Source organism: Macaca thibetana, chromosome 2 (assembly GCF_024542745.1).
Source record: "Macaca thibetana thibetana isolate TM-01 chromosome 2, ASM2454274v1, whole genome shotgun sequence".
NCBI lineage: Eukaryota > Metazoa > Chordata > Mammalia > Primates > Cercopithecidae > Macaca > Macaca thibetana.
In genome coordinates, this window is record NC_065579.1 from 118,318,548 (window position 1) to 118,344,287 (window position 25,740).

Genomic DNA, 25,740 nt, shown 5'->3' on the forward strand with positions numbered 1-25,740 from the left:
ATGTGTTTATATTAGCTGCACTAAAGAAGGAAGAAACTACAGACTCATCTTTGGATTCCTTCCTCTGCCTTAACCTCATATCCATGGTCTCCTGAGCTCTTTGCAGAGTGCTCTAGACCATGTCTTCAGTCTGGTTCCACTATTTTCATTGTATAGTTTCACTCATTTTCATTGTATAACCCCTTCCTGTCTCACTCCATTGCATCAGCCTTTGGGGGCCGCCTTCCTTACCTAGGTCAACACACATTTATGCCAGAGTTACCTTCTGGATCATGTGGTTTCCTTGCTGAAAGACATCGGTTCCCCTTGGCTTGCAGTATTGGCCCTCTGTTGCTGGAGCTCCAGCATGCCTCCCCTACCTTTCCCTTGCATGGCCTGCAGGGAGGAGTGTGTGGCCAGCAGTAGGAGCACAAGAACACTTAAGAGTTAAGCACACATTGTGAAATAGTCAATTGCTAATTGGTGTATATAGTTGTTCCCCCATATCTGCGGAGGATGCTGTGCAAGATCCCCAGTAGATGTCTGAAACTGAGGGTGGTACTGAACCCTATATATATTTTTTCCTGTACATACATACCTATGATAAAGCTTAACTTATAAATCAGATACAGAAGAGATTAACAACAGTAATTAATAATAAAATAGAATAATTATAACAATATGCCAGCATTCTTATTCTTGTGCTTTGGGGCCATTACTAAGTAATAAGTATTACTTGAACACAGGTACTACAATAGCAGGATTTGATCTGATAACTACTAAGTGACTAATGGACAGGTAGTGTAGACAGTGTGGATATACTGGACAAAGAGATGATTCATGTCCTGGACAGGATGGAATGGGATGGTGCAAGATTTCATCCTGCTGTTCAGAATGGCTTGCAGTTTAAAACTTAGACGTTATTTCTGGAATTTTCATTTTAATATTTTCAGACCACAGGTAACTGACACCTTAGAAAGCAAAATCATGAATAAGTGGGGATTACTGTAGACCAGACTTCCGTGAATTAGTAAGAGCCAGGGACCTTGAGACAAACATTTCTAATGTGGATCAATTTTGTAGGTTTTGTTTTTTGGGTTTTGTTTTTTTGAGAGAGAATCTCGCTCTGTCACCCAGGCTGAAGTGCGGTGGCACAATCTCAGCTCACTGCAACCTTTGCCTCCCAGGTTCAAGCAGTCCTCCTGCCTCAGCTTCCCAGGTAGCCGCAATTACAAGTGTGTACCACCACACCCAACTAATTTTTGTAATTTTAGTAGAGTTGGAGTTTCACCATGTTGGCCAGGGTGGTCTCAAACTCCTGACCTTAAGTGATCCACCCACCTCAGCCTCCCAAAGTGCTGGGATTACAGGCGTAAGCCAACGCGCCCGACCTATGTTTTTGTTTCTTGAGCTAACATTTATTGAGTGATTACTATCAGTAGTACTAAGCACTCTCCATGGATAAGTTCATTCAATCTTCACAATAGTATTATGAAACACAGGTCCTGTTAACTGTATTTTACACACAGAGCAACTGAGATTCAGAGAGGTTAAATAATTTAACCATGCTCATATAGCTAGTAAGAGGAAGAGTAGACATTTGAATACAAGTAGTCTCGCTGCAGAACTGCTTTTAGCCACTGTGCTGGATTCACTAGCACAAAAGAATTTGCCAATGTGCAGATTTGAGAATCAGACATTGAAACACAGAAATTTTACTAGAAACTGCCTCTAGGTATAAAATGTTTTCAGAGAAGACTGTTGAACTTGAACTTCTGTCTCACTGAATGGCATACCCAATTCCAGCAGATGATGACTATGTGTCACTAAATGACATAAAGGCACAATTATAACCTTCTGACTTATGGTGGCATCACAAGGACTTAATCTTTCAATTATTATTCATCAAGTAATATTTAGCACATATTCATTGCTGCTTTCTGTCAGCCAGGTTAGGCACCATTAGGCACTGCCACTAGAGCAGTCAACAAGCTAGATATGGAATGTAGTCTAGTGGGAGGAAGTTAAGGCTCACGCAGCTGGATGAATGATTACAAATGGGAGATAGTGCTTGACTAGGAGCCCTGCCTAGCCAAGTCTCTGGGGAAGTGACATTGAAGCTAAGACTGAATGAAGTAGAGCAACAAGCCAGGTACAGGTCTGGGGGAACTGAGTTCCGGGCAAAAGGAACAGCAAGTACCACGCAGGGTTCTGCAACAAGAGAGTGTGGTGTGCTCCAGGAACAAAACCAAGGCCAGAGTAACCAGATGCAGAGAGGCATGGCCAAGCTGTTCAGGGCTGGTGGGCCAGATCAAGGATCATTGTTTTTATCCTAAGAGCAACTGAAAGCTACAGAAAAGTTCCAAATGCCAGACATTTACTTCATAAACACACAGTGATGGGGTACTTCTCAGGTTCTGTGCTAGGCAAGGCAAAGAGTCTGCTGTCCAGACAGGACTACTGAGGTTTCTATTTGTAAATTTTTATTCATAAACCATAAATCAGTGAGTGAAGGGCTGAAATGGCGGGCATAAAAAGTATGAGTAGGAGCCCAGCAGAGAGGACATTGGGACTAGTTCTTGTTGAACGGTGGGAATTGTAGAAAGAGCAGAGAGAATAGCTTTGTGTGCTGTAGGAGCTGTTCTGGCCAAAGGAAGGAATTGTGGGAGAACTAGACAGGTTCTGAGAATGCCAGGAGACTTGAGGCATAAGCATATTGACTGAGGCTGGAGAGATGGGAGGGACCAGAATGCTGGGGGCTTTGTTGCAGAGAAGTAGGTCCAGAGTCCAAGCCCCACTTTGAAGCCAGTAGGGGTCTTCAAAATAGAGAAGTGGCATTATTGCTTTACAAGTTTGTGGGCTCAGGCAGCTGGGAGGAGGAGGCTGGAAGAGGAACAAACTCTGGCCTTATTAGGAGACCTGTTCAGGTGAGTAGAGGCCCCATACCTTGACCTTGGGCACTGGCAGTGGGAGTGGCATAGAGGAGGTGATTGTGGGAGAATACTGGAAATTACCAGGGCTTATGAGTCCAGCATACCTGGGTTTAAACCTTGGCTATGCTATATACCAGTTTGTGAGATTTCAATCCTGTGCGCCTTAGTTTCCTGACCAATACATTAATGACTTTTATCTCATAGGCTGTGGGCAAACATTGAGTGAGCACTAGGGCCAGATGCATTTCTAAGACTTTGGCATGTAGTAGCTCTCTTAGTCTTTCTGTCCTTTGAAGTACCCAGTGAAGTAGATACTATGATCATCACGATTCAATACGTGAAGAAAATGCTGGCCAGGCGCAGTAGGTCACGCTTGTAATCTCAGCACTTTGGGAGGCCAAGGTGGGAGGATCACTTGAGCCCAGGAGCTTGAGACCAGTCTGGGCAACATAGTGAGACCCCTGTCTCTACAAAAAATAAAACAAAATTAGCTGGGCATGGTGGTGCACACCTGTGATTACTCCTAGCTACTCAGGAGGCTGAGGTGGAAGGATCGTTTGAGCCTGGGAGATTGAGGCTGTGGTGAGCTGTGATTGCGCCACTGCACTCCAGCCTGGGCGACAGAAACCTTGTGTCCAAAAAAAAAAAAAAGTGATATTTGAAGAGATTATATAACTTGCCCAAGGTCACGTTTCTTTTGATCGAGGGAACCAGGATTCAGAGTGATACTGACCCACATTCGTAGCCACTCTGCTTAAAGTGCCAGTGATAGAGAGTAACTAACTAACTGGGGAGGGGGAAGGAACAGCCCTTTGAAGAGGTGACAGCTGAGCTGACACCTGATGTGTGAGAATACACCAGGCATCTTGTGAAGTGCAAGCATAGAGCCTGGCTGGGGAAAAGATTTCTTTGAGGAGAGAAGGGAGGTCAATGTGCCTGGAGCAGAGTGAGCCAAGGAGAGGGAAGTGGGGAACTAGGGAACAGGATGAGAGGGAAGTGCACGCGTATCTGGGGGCTTTGGGGGCCAGGGTAAGGGCTGGAGTTTTATTCCAAGAGGAGTAGAAAGCCACTAGAGAATTTTAAACAGAGGAGTGGTGTGATCTGGTGGGGAATTTTAAAGAATCAGTCTGGCAGCCTTGTGGAAAGGATTGTAGACTACTTAGGGGACTTCTTCCAGAGTTCATTGAAAGGGTGCTGGTGGCAGGCCCAATAGTGGTGGCCATGGCAGTGGAGAGAAGTGGATGGAGGTTTTAGAATAGAACTTACTGGGTCTGCTAGTGGCCTGAATGTGATGAGGGACAAGAGAGTTGGAGATGACACCTGGGCTTTTAGTTTGAGCTGTTGGAGGATGAATAGTATCATTTACCCAAAATGGGGAAGGTTGTTGGGTGAGGAGCAGAGAAGGGTCAAGAGTGAAGTTTTGGACATGTTTGTTCTATTTGAAATGTATATTAAGACGTCTAGATGGCAATGTCTAGTAGGCAGCCTGGTACGTGAAACTAGACAGAGCTTGGGAGCAGTCTGGGCTGGAGATAGAAACGTGGGAGTGGCATGTGGAAGTTTGAGATGCATGGGAAAAGGGAGACACGCAGGGTAGTGGGCAGGTTAAATGCTTTGCAATACCATTCAGGTTTTCTTGTTATTGAACAAAGTCCTGAAAATAGAGATAGCAACACCAAAGTAAATACATTCACCACGGTTTGCAGTATGGTTTCTAGCAGAGAGACTTCATTCTGCATGTGACTGAAGTTTCCACATACATGTGCTCAGGTGTCCTTGTGCTTAAACCTAATCCTCCCTAGTATGCTGGCCTGGGGTCTCCAAAGTACATGATGGCCTAGATGTGGGTGCTGGCCCACTCACTAATTGGAACATAGGGGTGACCTAAATCCTGAGAAAGATTTAGGGCTTACACAACAATAAAATCCATTCTTTCAAATTAGTTTAGAATCCATTAATTCAATTACAATTTTTAAATTGTATGTTCAAGTACATAATTAATGGCCCAAGTTGTATATTACAAGTGTATTTTGTAAACTTTCTAATTGAATAATGAACTCATTTTTATTTGATATTTTTATTTTCTGTTGTAAATCAAGCTTTTCATAGCATTTGAGCAAGATCCCTATGTTAATTTGCAGATGGGTTGATTGTGAATTTATGCTTTAAAATATTTAGGAACATACGTACTGTCCCTCACACACACATTATTTCATTTCTGTTGCCACAACATTCCACACTCTGTTCCTGTTGCTAAGGCCCCTGGAATGTCCCAGTGCAGAAAAAGGATATAGAACTCCTTTTTTTTTTTTCTGAAGAAGACATTTTATTTAAATTATTTTGTATCCTCTAGTTAACTTCCAAATATGGATATCTGAAAGTAAAGAATTCAGAAAGCTAAAATTAAAGTTGCTTTATGTTTTAATAAAAGGAGCTCAATTTCTTTTTCTTTTTCTTTTTTTGAGACAGAGTCTCACTCTTTCACCCAGGCTGGAATACAGTGGCATGATCTTGGCTCACAGCAACCTCCACCTCCCAGGTTCAAGTGATTCTCCCGCCTCAGCCTCCTGAGTAGCTGGGGTTACAGGCGCCTGCCACCACACCCAACTAATTTCTGTATTTTTAGTAGAGACAGGGTTTACCATGTTGGCCAGGCTGGTCTCGAACTCCTGACCTCAGGTAATCTGCCTTCCTCGGCCTCCCAAAGTGCTGGAATTACAGGCGTGAGCCACTGCACCGGGCCCAAGGAACTGCATTTCATAGGGTAGAATGAACTGGGTTTAAGTATACCATGTTTCTTTCCACAGAGGGAGCATGTGTGTGCATGCTTTTTAGAGAAATTCAGTGTGCTCATGAGAAATTAAGAACCAAGTTTTCCTGTCACACAAACGAGAGTCCTGGTTATGCTACTTTCTTGCTGAGTGATATTAACTAAGTTTGTTTCTCCATAAGTAAAATGGGGATTATTTTGTAGGGTTATTATTAGAAATAAATGGGAAAAACCATATAAGAACTGCTTGGCATAGGGCCTGGCACATAGTAGTCTCTCAATAAATGTCAGCTGTTTATCATCAGTTGCAGTTGATCTTAAGTTATTGAGGAAATAGACATTTTTACAGAAGTATAGATTCTTGGTTCCTTACAGGATAACCCCTACCTTTTTAGTTTTACTAGTCATAAGTCGCAGAAAAGGATCAAAGGAACCAGGGCAAAAAAGAATAATATTGTAATGATAAACATCATGTGACAAATTGAATTCTTATTTGAAAGGATCAGTTTAGATTTTTATTTCTCTTAGTTGCTTTATTTTTTAAGGGGTAGAGGGTTAGTCCGCAGAAGAATCTGGTATCTGGCAAAGTGATCTATTTTAAGTAACATTGCTTTATATTCAGAACTGAGGGAAATCAGAGACCACCAGCAACGCATTGCAGAGACCTAAAACTAAACTAAGACTGTTTATTTACTACTATTTTAATTGCTATATAATAATAAAACGAATTGAGTTGATTTCATTAATGAAATTGTTCATTTGATATCTGTCTTATACTTTTCAGTTGTAAATTATGAATGTTATACCAGTTCTGTAATTTAGATGTATCAGAGGCATTTAGCACAAAAGCGTATGGAACTTAACGGTAAACTACTTTAAATTTTATTTTTCAGAATGAAATGTCATGTCAAGAAACTGTAATCTTGGGTGACTTATTACAAGTATATCATTGCATAGATATAACCTTTCCCCTTCTCCCACATGTACTATATTTAACTTAATGTGGGCAGGCTTTCAAGGAAAATAGCATATTGTTTGGCTCTTATTTTTTATTAAATAAGCATAGTCACAGAAGTCTGTAGTCTACTGGAAGCTTCATATCTAATCAGTTTATACCGTCAAAGATGGTCAGCCCTGACATTCCATTTTATTGACATTGGAATCTGGAAGGAGTCTCTAAATATCATTATTCCTCTGGTCTGCAAGAGGTAAGAAATCCAAGCCACATTATAAGTCAGAATTGAATTCCAGCTGTTGACCTTAGACAAAGTACTTTACCTGTCTGTGAGTCAGTTTTCTCTTCTTTAAAGGAGGGATATAATGGTATCTACCTAGGTAGTTGTGAGGATAAAATGAAATAGTAGCACGTAAAAACTACTCGATGCTGCAGGTACATCCCCAAATCATGCTGGACTCTATATTTCAGATTATAGCTAGCTATCTGTGCAATTCAGTGTAATAGAAACTGTTGAAGAAAATTCAAGCTATAGCCATGTGTAGATACTAGATCAGTAATTTGATATTTTAGAGATTATCATCACTTGACATCTCCTTAGGGAATTTTCTTCTCCCTTTAAAACCACCAGGATCTCCCAGGCTGGAGAAAGTGTGAAATTAAATCTTCATAGGAAAGAAAGCAGATGCTAATCAGCTTCTTGGATCTTCCCCCTTGTCCTTTAAACTTGGTATTTGATCTACTAAAACATTTGCTTAAATTGAAGTGTGCTAATTATCCATTTATTGCAGATACTCTAAATAGTGAATATGGTGTAAAATGCTTGTTTAAAATCCACTGATTTTGAAATACTTAAAAAGTTAGATTCTGGATCTAAACTTTTAGCTCTGTTCCCCAAATTGTTGTTCATAATTATTGTTCATAGTTGAGATGTTTTAGTTAACCATATTTACCAGGTATCAAGTTACTTTCAGTTTTCATGTATATGCATATAGTTTTGTTTTACTTTTGCGTTTAATTAAGTTGCTGTCTTAACTGTTAAAACAAACAGTTCATATCCTATCCTATTTTGGTAACCAAACTGATTAATGTATGAAATGCTGTTTGTACTAAAGTTCAATCTGTCTTTCTGGTGGCATCAGTATGTAAGCAAAAGGACTAGAGGTTGCTATGACTTGGAAAAAATATATGAAAATAATTTTCATTATATGACATGCTGGCAAACCAATTTTACTCCTCTCTGAAATCTCTACTCCCTTTCTTAATTGTTCCGCAGAACCCAGGAACCAAATAGCTAGAATAGAATGCACAGTTAAACAAATAAAAGCATTAGATGGTACAGCTTTGTGAATGAAGCATTTTATATGGTTGCAGATTCTTTCCCTTAACTCTTGGTAGAGTTCATCTAATGTTGCTTTATTGTACGAATGTATTCATTGTTTGCATTTTAAAAGATTGTCTGTTTCACCTCATAATAATTATTTTTGGCGCACTTTAACCCTTTTTAAAGTGTCTGTGTAAGCCTGATTTGATTTCTATTTAATAGTGGTGGTGCACCACATCAGTTCATTTGTCCTGGTACGCTTTATAATAGGCAACTCCTTTAGAAAGTATTGTTTCCTGGCAATCACGCCTGTAATCTCAGCGCTTTGGGAGGCGGAGGTGGGCAGATCACGAGGTCAGGAGATCGAGACCATCCTAGCTAACATGGTGAAACCCCGTCTCTACCAAAAAAAAAAAAAAAAATACAAAATACAAAAAATAAGCCGGGCGTAGTGGCGGGCGCCTGTAGTCCTAGCTACTCCGGAGGCTGAGGCAGGAGAATGACATGAACCCGGGAGGCGGAGCTTGCTGTGAGTCGAGATTGTGCCACTGCACTCCAACCTGGATGACAGAGCAAGACTCCATCTCAAAAAAAAATAAAAGAAAGTATTGTTTCCCAAAATGGTTTTATATCAATCAGAACCAGATGAGTGAGTGATGCTCTGTTTCTCTGTTGCAGACATGCCAATATTTGGTTTCTGTCCTGCCCATGATGATTTCTACTTGGTGGTGTGTAACGACTGTAATCAGGTTGTCAAACCGCAGGCATTTCAATCACATTATGGTAAGTGCTTAACCATTTAAAAAATTGTTATTAGAAGATAAAAGGTAAAGCAAGATTAAACTAAGGAACAGTGATGGCATGTATAGGGCATAATGTCCCTCCCCCACCAGGAGGTAGACTTTTTAATTCACTGAATGGGTTAATAACAACCCATTGTTGTTGGATATTTTTAAATTTTTATTAAAAGTGATATGAATGTTTTGGCTTTTACTGAAACTAGAGAAAGTATAGTTTATAAAATCTCTTGTAAAATGTTACATCAGTATAGTTACCAGTTTGTTTCCTTCTAGAGCCCCTGGTTGTGTATTCAGTGGATTTTAAAATTATATATTACACTCACAGTATGGCTACATGGGCTTTTTATTTTTATTTTTATTTATTTATTTATTTTTTTAAGGAAATGTGATTTTGAAACTTCTCAGTTCAATAGTTCTAAATTTTGGGTGTTAATTGTTGAAGAGTCCAAATACAGTTGTTTGGCATTGTCATAATGCCTTTACAGTGTTTAAGATAAGATTCTGATTCTAAAAACCTTGATTTTCTGCCCAGTTTTGCTCAATAGCAAATCATAAATATTTGAATACCTACCTTGTTTCAGGCATTGAGTATGTAGTATGATTCTTACTGCCACAGAGTTTACAGTCTAACTGGAGAGGCAGGCAAAACTAACTAGATACACTTTAAAAATAACTATAGGTTTTTTCCTCATTGCTCTTACTACTACAAATGCAAGCTTGCAATAGAGAGTGACAATGGGGTTCTTCTATAGATAGAGTGTTTAAAGAAAGCATCTTAGGAGGTGACACTGGAGCTGAGTCCTAAATGATAAGAAGGAGCAACTCGGGCAGCGATCTAGAATAAGAGCGTTTGATGCAGAGGGAACAGCCAGCACACAGACCTGAAGAAGGCCTGTGTGGCTGAAGGGTATTTAGTATTTAGTGAAGGGAGGTAGAAACTGGAGGAATCCAGCATTATAAGCAGGAACCTGATCATTCATAGGCCAGGCTAAGAAGCAGCTTGGGCGCACCGGAGGATTTATGTAAGAGAGTAACACAGTCCTATTTCAGTGGTTGATTTGCTGAGAATAAATTCTGAGAGAAGGGCAGAAGCAGGGAGAATAGTTAAGAGGCAAGAGATGACATTGGACTGAGAGTAAGATCTGGCAGTAGAGCTAGGAAGACTGCATAGCTTTGAAATACTTTTGTTGTTTTTGTTTTGTTTTGTTTTGTTCTTTTTTTGAGACAGTGTCTCACTCTCTCGCCCACGTTGGAGTGCAGTGGTGCGATCTCAGTTCATTGCAACCTCCGCCTCCCAGATTCAAGCAATTCCCTTGCCTCAGCCTTCCTAGTAGCTGAGACTACAGGTGCCCGCCACCACGCCCAGCTAATTTTTGTATTTTTAGTAGAGACAGGGTTTCACCATGTTGTCCAGGCTGGTCTCAAACTCCTGACCTCAAGTGATCCACCTGCCTCTGCCTCCTAAAGTGCTGGGATTACAGGCATGAGCCACTGCGCTCAGCCAAGAAACATTTTAAAGTTAGAATTTACCGATCTTGCTGTTGAGACTGCTGTTGTTGGATTAAGAGTCACACCATCATAAGCAACATTCCACCGTTTTTTTCAAGGAATAAATCCTCTATTTAACCATAAAAAGATCATTTGAGTTCCTGCTTCTAGAAGAAGCGCTGGGGTAGGCACTAGAGTGGGTACAGAGGTGAATAAGATGTCATTTCCCTGCTTCTGACTTGTGGACAATACAGACAATATTTTGGAAAAATCACGTAATCCACTAAAATGGGAGGTGTGTCAATGGGGACAGACAGAGCTGCCACATATGGCTACACAGTTTGTGCACTGAACAGCCGTATTTGGTGGCCCCAGGTTGGCAACAAGGTTGACGTGAGCGAGCACAGGAGCAGGAAATTCCAGGCTCTCTGGGATGTGCTGCGTGAGTCACCATTGGCCAGAATTGATGTACCCACCTGTGGATGAGTGAAGCTCAAAGGCAGGCGGAGACTAGCTCACAGGGCATCAGTGCCCATGAGTCCCCTGCTCTGGACGTCTCAGTGAGGACCTGTTGCAGATTTTTTAGAACCAAAGTGATGTGACTTAGTGGTGCCCCAGAGAATTGATGGGTAGAGTGGATTCCTTAGGCAGAAGGAGGATCTCTTGGTCCCCTCTTCTAGGAGTATTTTATTCACTGGTTACAGCATATTTATATGAATTTTTTTTTTTTAATCTTCTCGTTTCCCCTCTTAGAATGTCAGTGTATGGGTAGGAAAAAGTGTGTTTTTTTTGTTTGTTTGTTTGTTTGTTTTTTTTAGCCAGAGTCTTGCTTTGTCGCTCAGGCTGGAGTGCAGTGGCGTGATCTTGGCTGGCTGCAACCTCTGCCTCCTGGGTTCAAGCAATTATCCTGCCTCAGCCTCCTGAGTAGCTGGGATTACAGGTGCATGCCACTATGCCTGGCTGATTTTTGTATTTTGGGTAGAAATGGGGTTTCACCATGTTGGCCAGGCTGATCTGGAACTCCTGACCTCAAGTGATTTGCCCGCCTCGCCTTCCCAAAGTACAGGGAATATGGGCATGAGCTACTACTCCCAGCCAGGAAAGTATCTTAAAATCACATTTTTCTGTCTTTCTCCTTTCCTGCCTTTCAGTCCCTCGCACAATATCTCCTACTAAGATACTTGTTGAATAACAAAGGGTTGGTGTTAACTTCAAACATGTAAATGGAAAAGTGTGAATGCACTCCAGGGTCTCCTGTGGTTTGGCAGGAGGTGTGACTGACAAAGTCACTAGGTGGGAGGCTGAGGTGACAAGGGAAGTATTAAAGATATGAGAGAGGAGAGTTCCTGGCAGAAAGATGAGGGCCAAGTGCTCTGAGGGAGTTATTCTGCCGGGAAATGTGTAAGGAGTGCCCTCTTTGAATCAGCAGTAGAGGAGATGGCTGCTGGTGGAATTGACAAGAGGTTTAGGGTGAATGTGGGTTTGGGAGAGTAACTGCATGAAGTAGAGGGAGGTACCATGTGGTGGCCCTGGAGGGACTTCCCCTGACTCACTTGGAGGAAAGGAGAGGTGGACAGGGTTCCCAGGACCAACAACCTTTACCGGTGCTGCCACAGTCTCTTCTATCTTTTGGGGACAGGGGTTGTGACAGGAAAGATTATTTTTGGAACATTTTCTTTTTTGTTGAAATTTTTAGAAAGCCAGTTGTTGCATTATTGTTTTCCATAGTTAACAAAAAACAGTTTTCAAATTCAGAATCTTTCAGAGTGACTGTTGTAGTTTATTTAGCTGCCAAAACAGGGATGGTACTTTCTTTCAGTGATATTGGCGAAAATGTGTTGGTAGTCTTCTGTGAATTCATATATTGCTGTTATCTGTCTGTGACTTTTATGAACAAATAAATAGTTGCTACAAACTCCAGCACTTTAAAACCACTGCTACCAGGACAAGAAAACATGCTACAGTGGCAGCAAGTCTTGTAAAGTCAGTCAGTGCTGGTGGTAAAAGTATTCTGAATTGGTGAGCAGCTATTATTCAGAGTAGTTAAGAAGCCATGTACTTTTTTGCTAGCCAAGCTGCAGTTTGAGGAGTTAACAATTAACCAGGATTTCCATTTGAGCAATGATGGTGAATGATTGTGGTGCCATTTTGGCATTTCCAGTTTTTCAGTCTGATTGCTCTCATAGCATAGTTTGCTTTCTTGGAAACTACATAGTAATACCATGATTTCGTGATGTTATTTTAATGTTTTAAAATACTCCAGTGTGCCTCATATTTCTCTTCAGTTACTTAGTATTTTTAGGAGTAAGCTGTGAAACCCCATCTCTACCAAAAATACAAAAAATAAGCCAGGCGTGGTAGCGTGCACCTATAGTCCTAGCTACCTGGGAGGCTGAGGCAGGATAATGGCTTGAACCTGGGAGGCGGAGCTTGCAGTGAGCCGAGATTGTGCCACTGCACTCCAGCCTGGGTGACAGAGCGAGACTCCATCTCAAAAAAAAAAAAAAGAGTAAGGTGTTTCTTACTGCTAATTTCAGATTTAAAAATATAATTCAAATCAGTGGATCCCAAACCTGCTGTGCATCTGAATCAGAGGAGCTTTCTAAGTGAGCAGCTTCCAAAGGCCCGCTCCAGATGCTCTGCATGGGAATTTCAGGGATAGAACCCAGGATCTGCATTCTAAACAGCTCCCTGGGCTGATTCTGACACACTGGCTGGCTGGAATGCATTGCTTTCACAGATGCAGATACAGTCCACTCTGGTGGAGTTGCTGCTTGGTACACACAGTGGCTAACATATAGTGACTGACACAGATTGCCGCTCAGAGATTCATTGAGCCAACCAGAATGGCAGGAAGGGAGGCCCCTACTTTTTAAAATATCTGTATTATGTTCTGGAAATGTCACATTAATTGCCAAAAAACTTTTGAGTAGGAGGAAGCATTGAGAGATGGTGACGTTCCTAGGGTCAGAAGCCCCATTCTTTTGAGGTGGGAATCTTAAGTTCTTCAGTTAGTTTAGTGATAAGTGTGTTGGTTCTATACTGGCTACTGAATAGTATAAACTGTGTAGTACTACTTACATGCATTTGCTCTGGCTCTGAATGGTGGGATTAGCCTAGGGTTAGCAGATGACTTGTGGGGTGCTTTTGAGGCTGTATACTGAGAGAGCTTCCCAGGAATTCCTATTTTGTGCTCTCCAGCTTCACTGAGTTTGCTTATGAAGAATACTTTAATATTTCTCTTTTATGCAGACACAGGGGTGATATTACCTAGGAGAAATAGATGAATGATGTTTAGTCCGCTTGGACAAGTACCACATTTAGAATCTCTGTGATTAATTGAAACCCTACTCAGATGTCGGCTGTTGAAGTATTTGCCTCAGATTAGTTAGGCTGATCCACTTGTTCACCTTTTGGCTCAGCTTGACTCTCTAAGCATGGCCTCGGTGGTGACATATGGAGCAGCCACCTTTTCCCAACCTTAATCAAATTCTGGCTTTATTATCTGCTGACTTAATTCCACTTAGTATTTTTCTTTAAATCAAACCACTTTTATTTAAATAAATCAATTTACAAGGAAAATCTTACTAGAACAATAAAGGGGGAAACTAGTGTTGCCTGCTATAAGAAATAGTAAATGTGAAAATGAATGCTGTGAAAAGAAGATTATTTAATTTTATGTTGATGCTTTTGCCAGTGCTGGCTCTGAGCCTGAAGCTTGCTCTCTTTGTTAAAATGGAGACTAGCACATTTTAGGCAAGTATTGTCCACACAGCAGTGCGATATTATCAGGAAAATGGAAAGAAATTGGAAAGGGAGTAAGTTTTCGCTTGTCATTTGATGTTATTAATATTAGAGAGTGATGCCTACTCCATATTGTTTGGAAATACCAGCTCAAGTTCTTGAATTTTGCTGCCTCATATGTTTAAAGAGCTATCTACTGAGGCCAGCCTTAGCCCTAGGAAATAACAGACCTTGAAGACAGAATTTTGGAATCTCATGTTGATCTGTAAAAAGACCACGTAAGACAAATACCCTTTGTCATCTATCGATATGTTATATATTGAGCCACTACTGATCACTGTGAATGGTATGTAAGTCTGTTGGTGAGGCTTCAGTGTAAAACATCTGCCTTTCTCAGACTGTTCACAAACAGAAGTGTCATAAATCTGACTTTTTCATGACTTAATGAACATAGCTTTAGTAGAAACACTCCTGTGATCTTACAGCTTTCTCTCCTTGCAGATATTACAAATCCTGTAAAATTAATAGCCACACACATTGCTTGGACTTAATGTTCCTTGGTGTGCATTGAGGTGGTTTGGATTCTTTTAGATGCTAGCATAAATTATATTTTCTAAAATGTCATTTTCATCAGGATGAGCAAATTACTCATATATTCATATGAGAAATTACTTGTACTTTTTTGAGCTAAGTAATTGGTTTCAAAGAATGTTAGTACTATAAGAGAAAAATGAATTTTTACTCTGAGATCCGATGGACTGCTTCTGGCAAAAATGCTGGTTCTCATTGTTGACAACATTTTACATAGTTCTGACCAGCAGTTGCCATCGTATAATTATCTTGCATCACAAAGCAGAGGTTTTACCATTTAATATAGAACACTTCCCTCCCCTTTTGCTCTCTGATTAACTTAGACCTGGAAAGTAACAGGTTCAGATATTTTTTAACGTGTCATTTTTTTTTTTTTAGCTAATAACTGTTTTTGATAAGGAAAGAAACTGTTTTTTTCTCATAAGTATACTAAATTTAAGTCCACTGACTAATGATAACTTTTAATAGTACCTGGTGATTTACAGAGAATTTTTGCATGTACTGTCTTATTTCCTGTTCTTAATAATCCACTGAATGGATTTTATGCTTAAAGATCAAACTCGTAAATTAAATTTCATTCACACAGATAAAATATAGCAACTAGGCCATCTTTTCTGCCTACTAACATTGATTTATTTTGCATGATAAGGATGTATAGAGTTAAAAGAAAATTCAGAGACAGTATGAATTGCATGTGTCACAAAGCTATCATTAGCGACAGATGTTCTAGCTGAAGTAGAATTTTAAGTTTGCTTCAAGAAGCTGGATCAGTATTGTAAACCTGTTACCTCGGAACATTTGGTAATTCAAAGATATAGTGATGGTAGGTAGATAATTGATTTAGCATAGTCATTGAATTTCTCTTCTGCCTGTTCTACTTTATTTAATTCTAAATCATAGTAGCTATCTAAAACCAAACTCCTCCTCTTTTTGTATGAGACTCGTAACATTTTGTAGCTTCTTTAGAGAATTGACTGACATGTTTATTTCTGTCAGTATAAAGACTGAAACGTGTTACGGAGCAAAAAAAAAATTACTTCACTCTTTTGCTTGGAAGACATGTACCAGGTCTTTCTCCAGCAGTCTGGGGATGAGCTGGGGATGGGAGCTAACCAAAACAGGCACATGAAAACATGAATGATGTCAAGGTGGAAATTAGTTTAACTCTGGAAGGAAATTCCAGGTTGACCTTTTGCCCTAAACTTCTTGTCACTAAGTAACCATTTTTGGATAAAGAAAGAAAATGTTTTTTCTTTCACTTGTCATTTATTGCTATTAATATTAGAGAGTGATAGTGTAACATACAGTGTATTCATTTTTTCTTTGCTACAAGTGAAAAGAATGCTAATTAAATTTTTCAGATAACTGAAGTAGCATTAGATAAAGGTTTATTCTCTCTCAGCTAATATAAATTTATCTTTTTTCTCTAGTTGTATTATAAGCAGATATATTTAAAATAAAGTTATGACATTTGTAGGAGCAACATTTTAATTTCTAATTATAAAATGAACTTATTTTTCCTCCTACTGATATCTGTGCTCTTATGAATGTCTATGCCTTTGGGACTGCTTTAAAAAGGAATTAAACTAACAATAGTATTACTCATGCATTTAACAAAATTTATTGGGTGCCTAATATATGCTAGGCATTGCCTTCTACTGAGGTAGAAAAGCAGTGTCTGTGATTTCATGCACCTTAGAGGAGAGAGAAAAATGAAATTGTGTGAAATCAGATTATTTCAGGTAGTGATAAATGCTAGGAATAATGTGAGAGAAAATGACTGGGGCAGACCACTTTAGGTAAGGCTAGTTAAAGAAAGTCTGTCTCTGGAGTTGATGTTTAAACTCAGTGATGAAAGAGAGCCAGCCCATTTGAAGATGTAAAGGACAAGTGCTTCACATAGAGGAAATATCAAGTGCAGAGGTCCTTAGATGGAAGTGGTCTTGGCAGAAAGGCCAGTGAGGAGACCGAAGGACAGTGTGCAAGGAGGAAAGGGGTCCAAGTTGAAACTGGAGAAAGTGGTTCTAGGACCAGATGACACTGGACCCTGCAAGCCATGAGAAGAATCAGGATTGGACGGTGTAAGTTGCTGGAGTATTTTGGCCAGGAAGTGTTTGATCACATGGTTGCTGTATGGAACACAGGGGACAAATGTGGAACCAGGGAGACCAGTTAGTGAGCTGTTTCGTACTAGTTAAGGTGAGAGCTGGATCAGGAGAGAAAGCTTAGATTAGGATTGTAGCAGCAGGGGCAGAGAAGTGTGAACAGAATTAAAATCTGCATCGGAAGTATAAAGCCAGCAGGGCTTGCTGATGGATTGGGAAAGGAAGGGAGGAGGAATGACTCATGGGGTTTTTGGCTCAAGCAGCTGGATGAATTTACTTGCGCTTATGGATCAGGAGGTTGTTCTTTCAGTTTGTATATGGGCATTTATTTTTAATGAGGTGCATTGACCTGAATGAAAAGTGTTGATATATTATGTTAAGTCTTTAGGCATTTTCTAAAGATTATAGAAGAAAGTAATTATTGCAGTGATGCCAAGTTGGGGGGTCATTTTTTCTTTTCAGTTTTTTAATGTTATTGTAATCTAGTCATATAAGCCAGAAAACAAAAGAAAATGTGTGCACTTTCCTGGGACTTCTCATGTATTCGTTGGGTAGTTGTGAAAATTTATTGACTAACAAACCACTATCTTTCAATTTGTTTTTAATTATTAAAATAAAATACATTGTAAAAGAAAGTAAGCAACCAGAGGATAAGTATGCAATCAGAATGAACAAAGCTCCTTCATCTTACTTTTCAGGGGTACAGTTTGACATATACTCTTGGAGGGTTCCTAGAACCTGGACAAAGGAATATTTACCAGTATATTTTTTCCCCTCACATATTAAAAAAAGTAGATTCAGTGTGAATTCACGTTTTTAACTTAATAATCTATCTAAAATATTTTTTCAGGTTAATACATACTGTTCTGCTGTAGTCTTTTTAAGGACTGCCTGTTATTCCGCTTCATTAATGTATTTTCACTTAACCTGACTCCTGTTGATGGACACTTAGATCTTCAGTGTTGCGTTACTGTATACAGTGCCTTAAGGACTGTTCTTCTTTGGGAATGTCTGTCAGTATTTCAGCATATTGATTCTCCACATGGAACCTGGTCACAGTGCCCTCCAGGTTTGTACTACTGTGATTTGATGAACTACTTCAGCAGTTCTGATTTGGGTTGCCACAATAATAAGGCAGTGAAAATGTGAGTTTCTGGCAATATCTATCTATCTATCTGTCTATCTATAAATTGTTTATAATGTATATATGTATCAAAACATTACACTGTATTGTAAATATATAGAACTTTTATTTGTCATTTATACCTTAATAGAGGGAAAAACAGTTGGAAATTTTTTTTAAAAAAAGGCTTAATAAAAATTAATAAATTATTATTTAATATATATATGAATTGTTAATATTCACCAGTGTCACTCTTGACTTGCCTGCTACATGTAGAAGTCATTAGCTATTATAGGATGGCCATGCTTCAACTTTAAAGGAGATATTTCAGGAAATAGATCCATATTTTATTTATATTTCCTAAAAAGTATTTTTCCTGACAGTCATTTCACAAGACTGATTTGTACGTTGACTAAGATAAGTACCTGCGATTTCAACCCTGCTAAGCTGTGATCTTACATATGACCAGAAGAGGGAGTTTTTATCACTTCTTGATGCTGTGGTACCTACTACTTGACTGGAATAATTCCTCTGATGTATGTACTAGTCCAAGTCCATAAAACAAACTGGTTTGGGAGGGGCCCAACAGCTAAATTTAGCTATTTCCCTTATCCCACATTATGTGTGTAGAAATCCCAGTCTTGAGGTTTACTTCAAAGTAATTTTATACCTTTTCATCTTGTGCATTTATTTGAAGATTAAAAAAATAAAAGAATTATTTCCATTTAAAATAAAATACAAACAGCCTCTGATCACACAATATAGAGTTCTTGATTTATATTCTCTTCAGGTCACAAACTTTGGAATGAAATTTGTTTCATTGCCTCTTATGCTTGATATATTTCTTAAAAAGGTTGTTAGAACTTCTGTTTTGTTTTCTTGAGACAGAGTCCTGCTCTCTTGCTCAGGATGGAGTGCAGTGGTGCAATTTCGGCTCACTGCAACCTCCACCTCCCAGGTTCAAGTGATTCTCATGCCTCAGCCTCCTGAGTAACTGGGACTACAGGCATGTACCACCACACCCAGCTAATTTTTGCATTTTTAGTAGAGACAGAATTTCGCCATGTTGGCCAGGCTGGTCTTGAACTCCTGACCTCAAGTCATCTGCCTGCCTCAGCCTCCCAAAGTGCTGGGATTATAGGCGTGAACCACCACACCTGGTCTACAACTTCTAATACTGAAGATGTGTAGTGAGCTTTAGAGAGTTAAGATGTTATTTTGCCAAAGTGGCTAATAGGCCTTTTTCTGTGTGATTCAACTGTGGTCTGTTGTGCTACTTGAGTCTCAGCCTGCTTAGCCAAACAAATTAAGAGAGTGACAGTAATCAAGACACACTTGTTTGATGTAATACCAGAATTTTGTATTTCTTTTTTTTCTTCTTCTTCGAGACAGATTCTCAGTCTGTTGCCCAGGCTAGAGTGCAGTGGCGCAGTCTTGGCTCACTGTAACCCCCACCTCCCGGGCTCAAGCAATCCTTCCACCTCAGCCCTTCCAGTACCTGGGACTGGAGGCACACGCCACCATACCTAGCTGATTTTTGTATTTTTTGTAGAGACAGGGTTTCACCATGTTACCCAGGCTGGTCTCAAACTCCTGGGCTCAAGCAATCCACCTGCCTCTGCCTCCTGAAGTGCTGGGATTACAGGTGTGAACCACCCCCCTTGGCCAGAATTTTGTATTTCTTTAATTTTTCTTCAGCTACCTTCACAGTGCATTTTTATAACAAATTTTTTAGACCAACTCTTTCTTTATAGATTTTTTGATCGACATATGAATGTATTAAATATGTACACCTATAATGTATTTTTCTGTAAATACACAAATGTAATCATCTCAACTGTTTTCAGTGCAGCCTTTTTCTTATTTCATTGGCTCTTTCAACTTACCTGCCTTCTCTAACTGTAGCAGTCCGCACTACGCTATAAATCATACATGCTGCATTCTTAGTATGTAACTTAGTATGCTTCCTTCTATATTTTTCTCATGCTTCTAACTCTATCCAGGCACATAGAATCATGTATTTTATTAGTAGGGGCTTTTGGTGATAGTTTTACAAAAAAATGGATCCTATTATGCACACTTCTGCTCCTTTTCTACTCAACAATACCTCATGTAAATCCATTCACAGCCCTGGATAACACTAATCCCCTCTTTTTAATGGTTGCATACTGCTCTAAAGTGTGGCTGTGCTGTAGCTTCCTCTGCCAGGCCCTCTATGGACATTCATTTTGTTTCTTGCTTTTTGTCTCTGTGAACCAAACAGCAGTAACCACTCTGGTACATACATACATAATTACTGGTGGTTTAGTTTCTGTGGGATAGAGTCTCAGGAGTGGATTCCTGGGTCACAAAAGATAGTTATTTGCAGTGTTAATAGCTGCTGCTGGATTGCTTTCCAAAAAGGCTATAATACTTTATCTCTACCAGTCACTATAAGAGTATCTCCAAAGGAGTAGATGTATTTATTTTTCCAAGCTTCCATTTATTTTTCTAAAGCCTCTTAACAATGTTCCTTACACACACACACACACACACACACACGTATGATTAATTTTAATTTGAAGTAAATTTCTCAAACAAGCACGAGTCTGAGTAATAATAATATGAGACAGAGATCTTTCAAAACGAGTGATTATTTAAAAAAATATTTAAACAATTATAGGCAGTTTCCCTGGCATCTATGGGAAATTTCTATTCATTCTGTATGGGATTTACCTTAAGGAAGAAATCTCATTCTTTTATGCTAGGATTCCTCTGTGCAAAATGTGAGGCCTCCTAGAGGATAACAATTTTGAGTGTGATTAATTGCAAGGCCAAGGAAAAACTATGGCCAGTTTTGTTTCTGATCTCACTATCCTCTTTGCAGTTGGTATGATTGGTCACCTTATAACAGTGTTCATTGTGTGTTTCAAATAATAACTGGGCTGAGGTCAGACTGTGGTTAACTCAAAGCCTGTGTAAATCAGGCCATGAAAATATATTTTATTTGCCTGCCTTACACACATGAAGTGTGGGTGAGCCCTGGAGAGCCATCCACCAAAAGATAAGCTAGAGGAAGGCTGCTGCATGGTTTTAGCCTCCAAGGTGAATTATTCCCATTTAAATTTCATCTCCCACCTCTCCTAATCCAGTGTGAGTACCTAATGAGCGCTGGATAATAACATAGCAACATTTCTAGGTGAAGCTAATCTGATTCTGGATAGCAGGCTTCCAGGCCCACAGCCGAATGAATTGCTTGGTATTTCCAAGTTTGAAAATACTTTTTTCCCCTTTCAAGTGCTCCTTGGCAGCAGGTAAGGAATGTTAAAGCTCCTGTAAGTGCCAATTAAGGCCAATTATAACTCGCCTGGCCTGCTGAGACAGTGAAGTGGAGTTAGTGGAGACTTGTATTCCTGTAAAATGGAGAACTGGCTTTCACCAATGACAGGAACACAGTATTTCATAACTGCCAGCAGCTTGTTTGTTGCCCTCCAGAACACTGAATGACACCTCTGCTGGCTTCTCAAGGATTCCGTTTAGGAAATCCCAAGATTTGTAGGGGACTTGACTAATTTCTATAATAGAAACCTCAGTTTTTCTGTTTCTGTTTAACTCTTCTTTTCTATCATCCACCCAGTTTCTCCTTGGCTGTAATCATAATAGCTAACATTTGCTGAACGTTTAACAAGTGCTGGGCACTGCATTACCTGCGTTATCTCAAATTTACTCCTCAACCCAGGCTTGTGGGAGGAGGGAGTATCAGTCCTTAGCTCTCCAGAGTCTCTTGCCCATGGCTGCACAACTAGAAGTGCTCAGACTGCAGGCTGGCTGCCCCCTGAACCCAAACTTTGGGTGCTTCTCCTAGCCTCCTGCAAGTTTGCTTGTTTGCTGTGAATAGGCTAATGCACAGTTCAGAATGCCCTTTGTGCACTAGAGTAAAATTGACATGTGTACACCGTCCAAACCACAGCTGATACATATAATTTTTGGTCAGTGAGGCACGGATGTTATTCTATTAAGATGTTATTTTAGTCTAGTTTTTTTTTAGTCTGTAGTCTTAATTTTTTTTCTTAGGAAAAAAGAAATATGACCATGTCCCCAGACGTAAACACTTATGTCTGAGCCATCACTGGGATATTTAATATCAAAATAAACTTTATTTGGATAGGATATTGAGAAATGATTTGAAGAAAATTGTGATAATGCTTTACAAGCAGAACAAAGCAGTATTTGCTTAAACATTTTATTCAGGGCATTAACAGGGGCACATGTGAGTGTTTAAAATTGAACTTTGTTCTCAGTTTCTATGTATTTGTGTTATTGGTATACAAAATTATGTTTTCCTGGCTTACACGGCCATTCATTCATCCCTTTTCTGATGTAGGTCTTAAAAATGTTAAAATTGTTTTTCTCTTATTTCTGAACTTAAATATAGACATGTGTTTGTAGCATTTAAGAACATTTGCTAAAATTCACCCTGGTTTTCTTCAGTGTCGCAGAATGACTTGATTCTTAGAACTGTCTTGGATTGGCTGACTCTCATAATGATATTTTTCCCCACTGGTACAATCACTGTGTACGAAAGGGAATATTAGAAAAGCAAGCATTTGTCTTTGGGAGGCCAGCAAGAAGTCTGGGTCCTGTCGTACAAGTATAGTGATAGGGAAGTGTGGTTTAGCTCAAGAAGGATCCTCCTACCCTGTTCTTTTCTGCTATTGATGACGTTAAGGAGATTCCTTGGCTACCCCTGCAGGGAGGGCAGGTGAAGTAGAGTAAATACTACTAAGACCTGTGGCAATCAGGTTGTACAGCCATGGATTTTTATTTATTTATTTTTTTTCTAGCTTAAGAAAAGCTTCAGTGAATTAACTTAAAATTCTTATTTTCACTAATGAGCTTTTGAAAAGATTTGGGAGATGTATCCGCATCCTGTGCTTCTAAGGCTTGCTGATGACTCTTCCCTTGGGTTCTCCTAGTGTCTTTTAAGGGCTACCATAGTTTTGGATTGTATGAACGTTATTGTAAGGAATCTCGGTGGTGGGGGAGAGTTTGGGGGAAAGTGGGTTTCAGAAAATCCCCTGGGTCTTGGTATTGCTGACATGGTTGGGATCTGAATCCTTGTGAAAATAGGGCAGTGCAGCTATTATTCTTTTGCTTTAGAGTCAATTTAGAATTTGGCCCGATAGAAGACGTTTTCATGCTTGTCTAAAAACTCTTCCCCACCCATTTCAGGCTAAATCATTTCCACATATGTAACTCATGACCTCCTCCCAATATTCTGTGTGGGGTGATAGGATTTTGTAGAAGAATCTTTTCCCGCCTCTTTTGACATTTGAAAGAGTTCATTTTGAACTATCAGATTTCTAAGTCATTATTATAAAACTCAGATCACTTGGCAGTTTTTTCTATGTCACTTGTGGTGATTTTTTGTTGTTTTGTTTTTATTAGAACTCTGTCACCTGGGCTGGAGTGCAGTGGCGCAGTCATAGCTCACTGCAGCCTCAAACTCCTGGACTCTTGCCTTACCCTCCCAGGTAGTTGGGATTACAGGTGTGAGCCATTACACCCCATTCCATGTCTATTTGACAGTAGATTTGTTGATTGGCCAGAGAGAGGGAGCATGATAGGGATGATAGGGAAACAGGCCAGGAAGACACTATTTCCAAGGGGGCACTCAGTGAGAGAAATTCTTGGATTTAAAAGTATGAAAGCTTTAGTCAGTCCTCCAGTGATTGAACAACAAACTGGACAAACGTGGATATGAAATTACACATATTTTACAAATATGCACAGAAAGTGGGTTAAGTTTTTTTGTTACTAGATTTAGGAAGGAAAAGTATGCTTAGGAATAATAAACATTTTGTAAATTTTAGCAACTATAGATAGTATAGGGGAAATAAAACCTGGAAAAATGCTGCAGGCATTTTATAGAAATGTTTAATTTTAAGACCTTTAGGTCTACTGAGACTTAAAATGTAGGTTTTTAAATAAATCATGTAAGTTTTGTAATATACCTGGTAGTAACTGTGTCAGTTTAAAGGCATTCAGAAAAAAAATTCACAAAGTATAAGTAATTTGCATTTTAGCAAGTTAAACTTATAGTATTCCATCTTCCCCAATTTTGACAAGTTGCCTTTCAAATAGAAAGATTAATTTACACCGTCCAGGACGCCTGGTATGACCATATTAGATGAAATTAGACTCCACCCCCTGTTTTCTGTTGATCTGCCAGGACCTTTGTAATTCAAGTGCTTTTTACAGTAGTAGCAAATGTTACATAAGCCCAAACATGGAGCATATTTGGAGTTGGTGGGCAGACCCAAATCATGATGCAAGCCTGCAGTAGCAAGTGTGCAATGAAGCACAACCAAATTCTGTGAATGGAAGGTAGCAAGACGCCTCTCCAAAGCAGCCCTTCTGCGCAGGAGCTGAAAGCTCCACTGGGTAAGTTTTCTGAGGCAGTTTTCAGAGGCTGGGCTTGGCTCAGGGCCCAGCTCTGGATGAGCCTGTGGACGGTGGGGTAGGTCTTTGCTAACCTTACATAGAACCAAGCAGAGTTGGGAAGAGTTTATGCAGGCCTCTTTCCTCCTGGCGTTTGTCTTGCCCTGCCAGCAGGCCAGGAGGGCTTCGCTGCTCAAGTAGTGGAGGGAGGGAGCCTGCAGAGCTAGGGGATCAGCGTGGTTAATCGCAGCCACAGGGATTAGCTGCTGCAAGCTGTCCACAGGAGCCATTCTGAAATGTCATTTGAGTGATCTGGCCAAAGTTCAGATGCAGACAGGAGTCGAGTTTGTTATTAACTCCAACAAAATGCTGAGGTTTGCACCAAACAGTTCCCATATCTCAAAACAGAGAGAGTATTGGTTACGTCGCTCTCTAAAAATGGAGGAACGTTGTAACATGCTTTAACTGTTTGTTTTTTATCTTACTTGTGGTAAGTGAGGTTTCATGACAGGCAGTTTGCTGTGTTTCCTGTAGAAGGTGTTTGAAAGCTGTTTTGTCAGATACTTCAGTTCCACAACAAAGTTTCAAACAAAACACTGCGTCAAGAGGAAGAACAACTTCAAAATACAACCAGTAACCCTGGGAAGTCATTCAGTAACTTAAATTGAGTGTATAAAAATTTAATTATGGACTGACTGCCAGAAAAGATGATTTTTTTCAGTTGTGTTATTAAGGTAGCCAGCAGAGCTAAGCTGATTCTTCTTGGGTGGATGTGGAGGCTGTTCTCAATGTTACCTTACCTGTCTCAGACCTTCTGTCTTCATGCAGGAAGTGAGGTGTCAGTTGAGTTCTTTAGTTTTCAGGGGATTCAGATTTCATGCCTTCTGCAATAATGAGCTTGACCGGATGGTTTTAATTGAGGTTGAAATTTAGCTCCCCAGTTGTAGGACTTTAAATATGAAAAGATCTTAAACCTTTAATCAAATTGCTGTTGATTCTTTATAACTGATTTTTCTGAAAACTCTTGTCAGACAGTTTTAGGTTTGCTATTTCTGCTTTCGTTTTTGCATGTCACTTCTGATGTTTTATTAGTTGACAGCCCTGGCCTGCAGGTGGAGCAGATACTGTTTCTCTTCAGAAAAAATAAATGTGTGTTGCAGACTCATTGAAAACATTGGCATTCCTGAGTAATTAATCACTCATTCCTTATTAAAAGAATGCATAATGAAGGAAGCTGTTAGGCTGTGTTCAAAATGTGAGGTTTTTCTTATTTCCATGTTTTGGTCTTCAGGTATTCTGCCCTCCCCCACCCAGAATAAGGTGATAGAAAAAGGATATAAAACTAGTGGATAATAGCAATAAGGATTGTGACTGGCTCAGTGTAGCACTTTTTAGCAGATGGTTTTGTCATTTCGTTGTACCTTGCAGAGTTGCTCTTGTTTGTTGGACTGGGAAGATGATGCTCCCTGTTGGGATTCCTACACAGAAATTTCTATTTTAAAAGACAA

At 39.7% G+C, this 25,740-nt stretch overlaps 2 protein-coding genes across 10 annotated transcripts in view; one reads left to right on the forward strand and one right to left on the reverse strand.

The window, feature by feature from the left end:
• Nucleotides 1-25,740, reverse strand: part of THOC7 (THO complex subunit 7) — a 738,093-nt gene that overhangs the window by 111,022 nt on the left and 601,331 nt on the right. The gene's annotated exons all lie outside the window — the stretch shown is intronic.
• ATXN7 (ataxin 7) overlaps nt 1-25,740 on the forward strand; it is a 149,356-nt gene that overhangs the window by 81,039 nt on the left and 42,577 nt on the right. For 6 of the 9 annotated variants that reach the window (XR_007723530.1, XM_050781218.1, XM_050781215.1 and 3 more), the window contains one exon: nt 8,640-8,744. Coding sequence is in view for 7 of the 9 variants with exons in the window: in XM_050781218.1 (XP_050637175.1) it covers nt 8,640-8,744 (105 nt within the window). In the remaining 2 variants the exon portion in view is untranslated. Of the gene's footprint in view, nt 1-8,639; nt 8,745-18,354; nt 24,236-25,740 lie in introns of those variants that run through there. The other 3 variants (XM_050781221.1, XM_050781219.1, XM_050781220.1) reach the window with 2 other exon arrangements.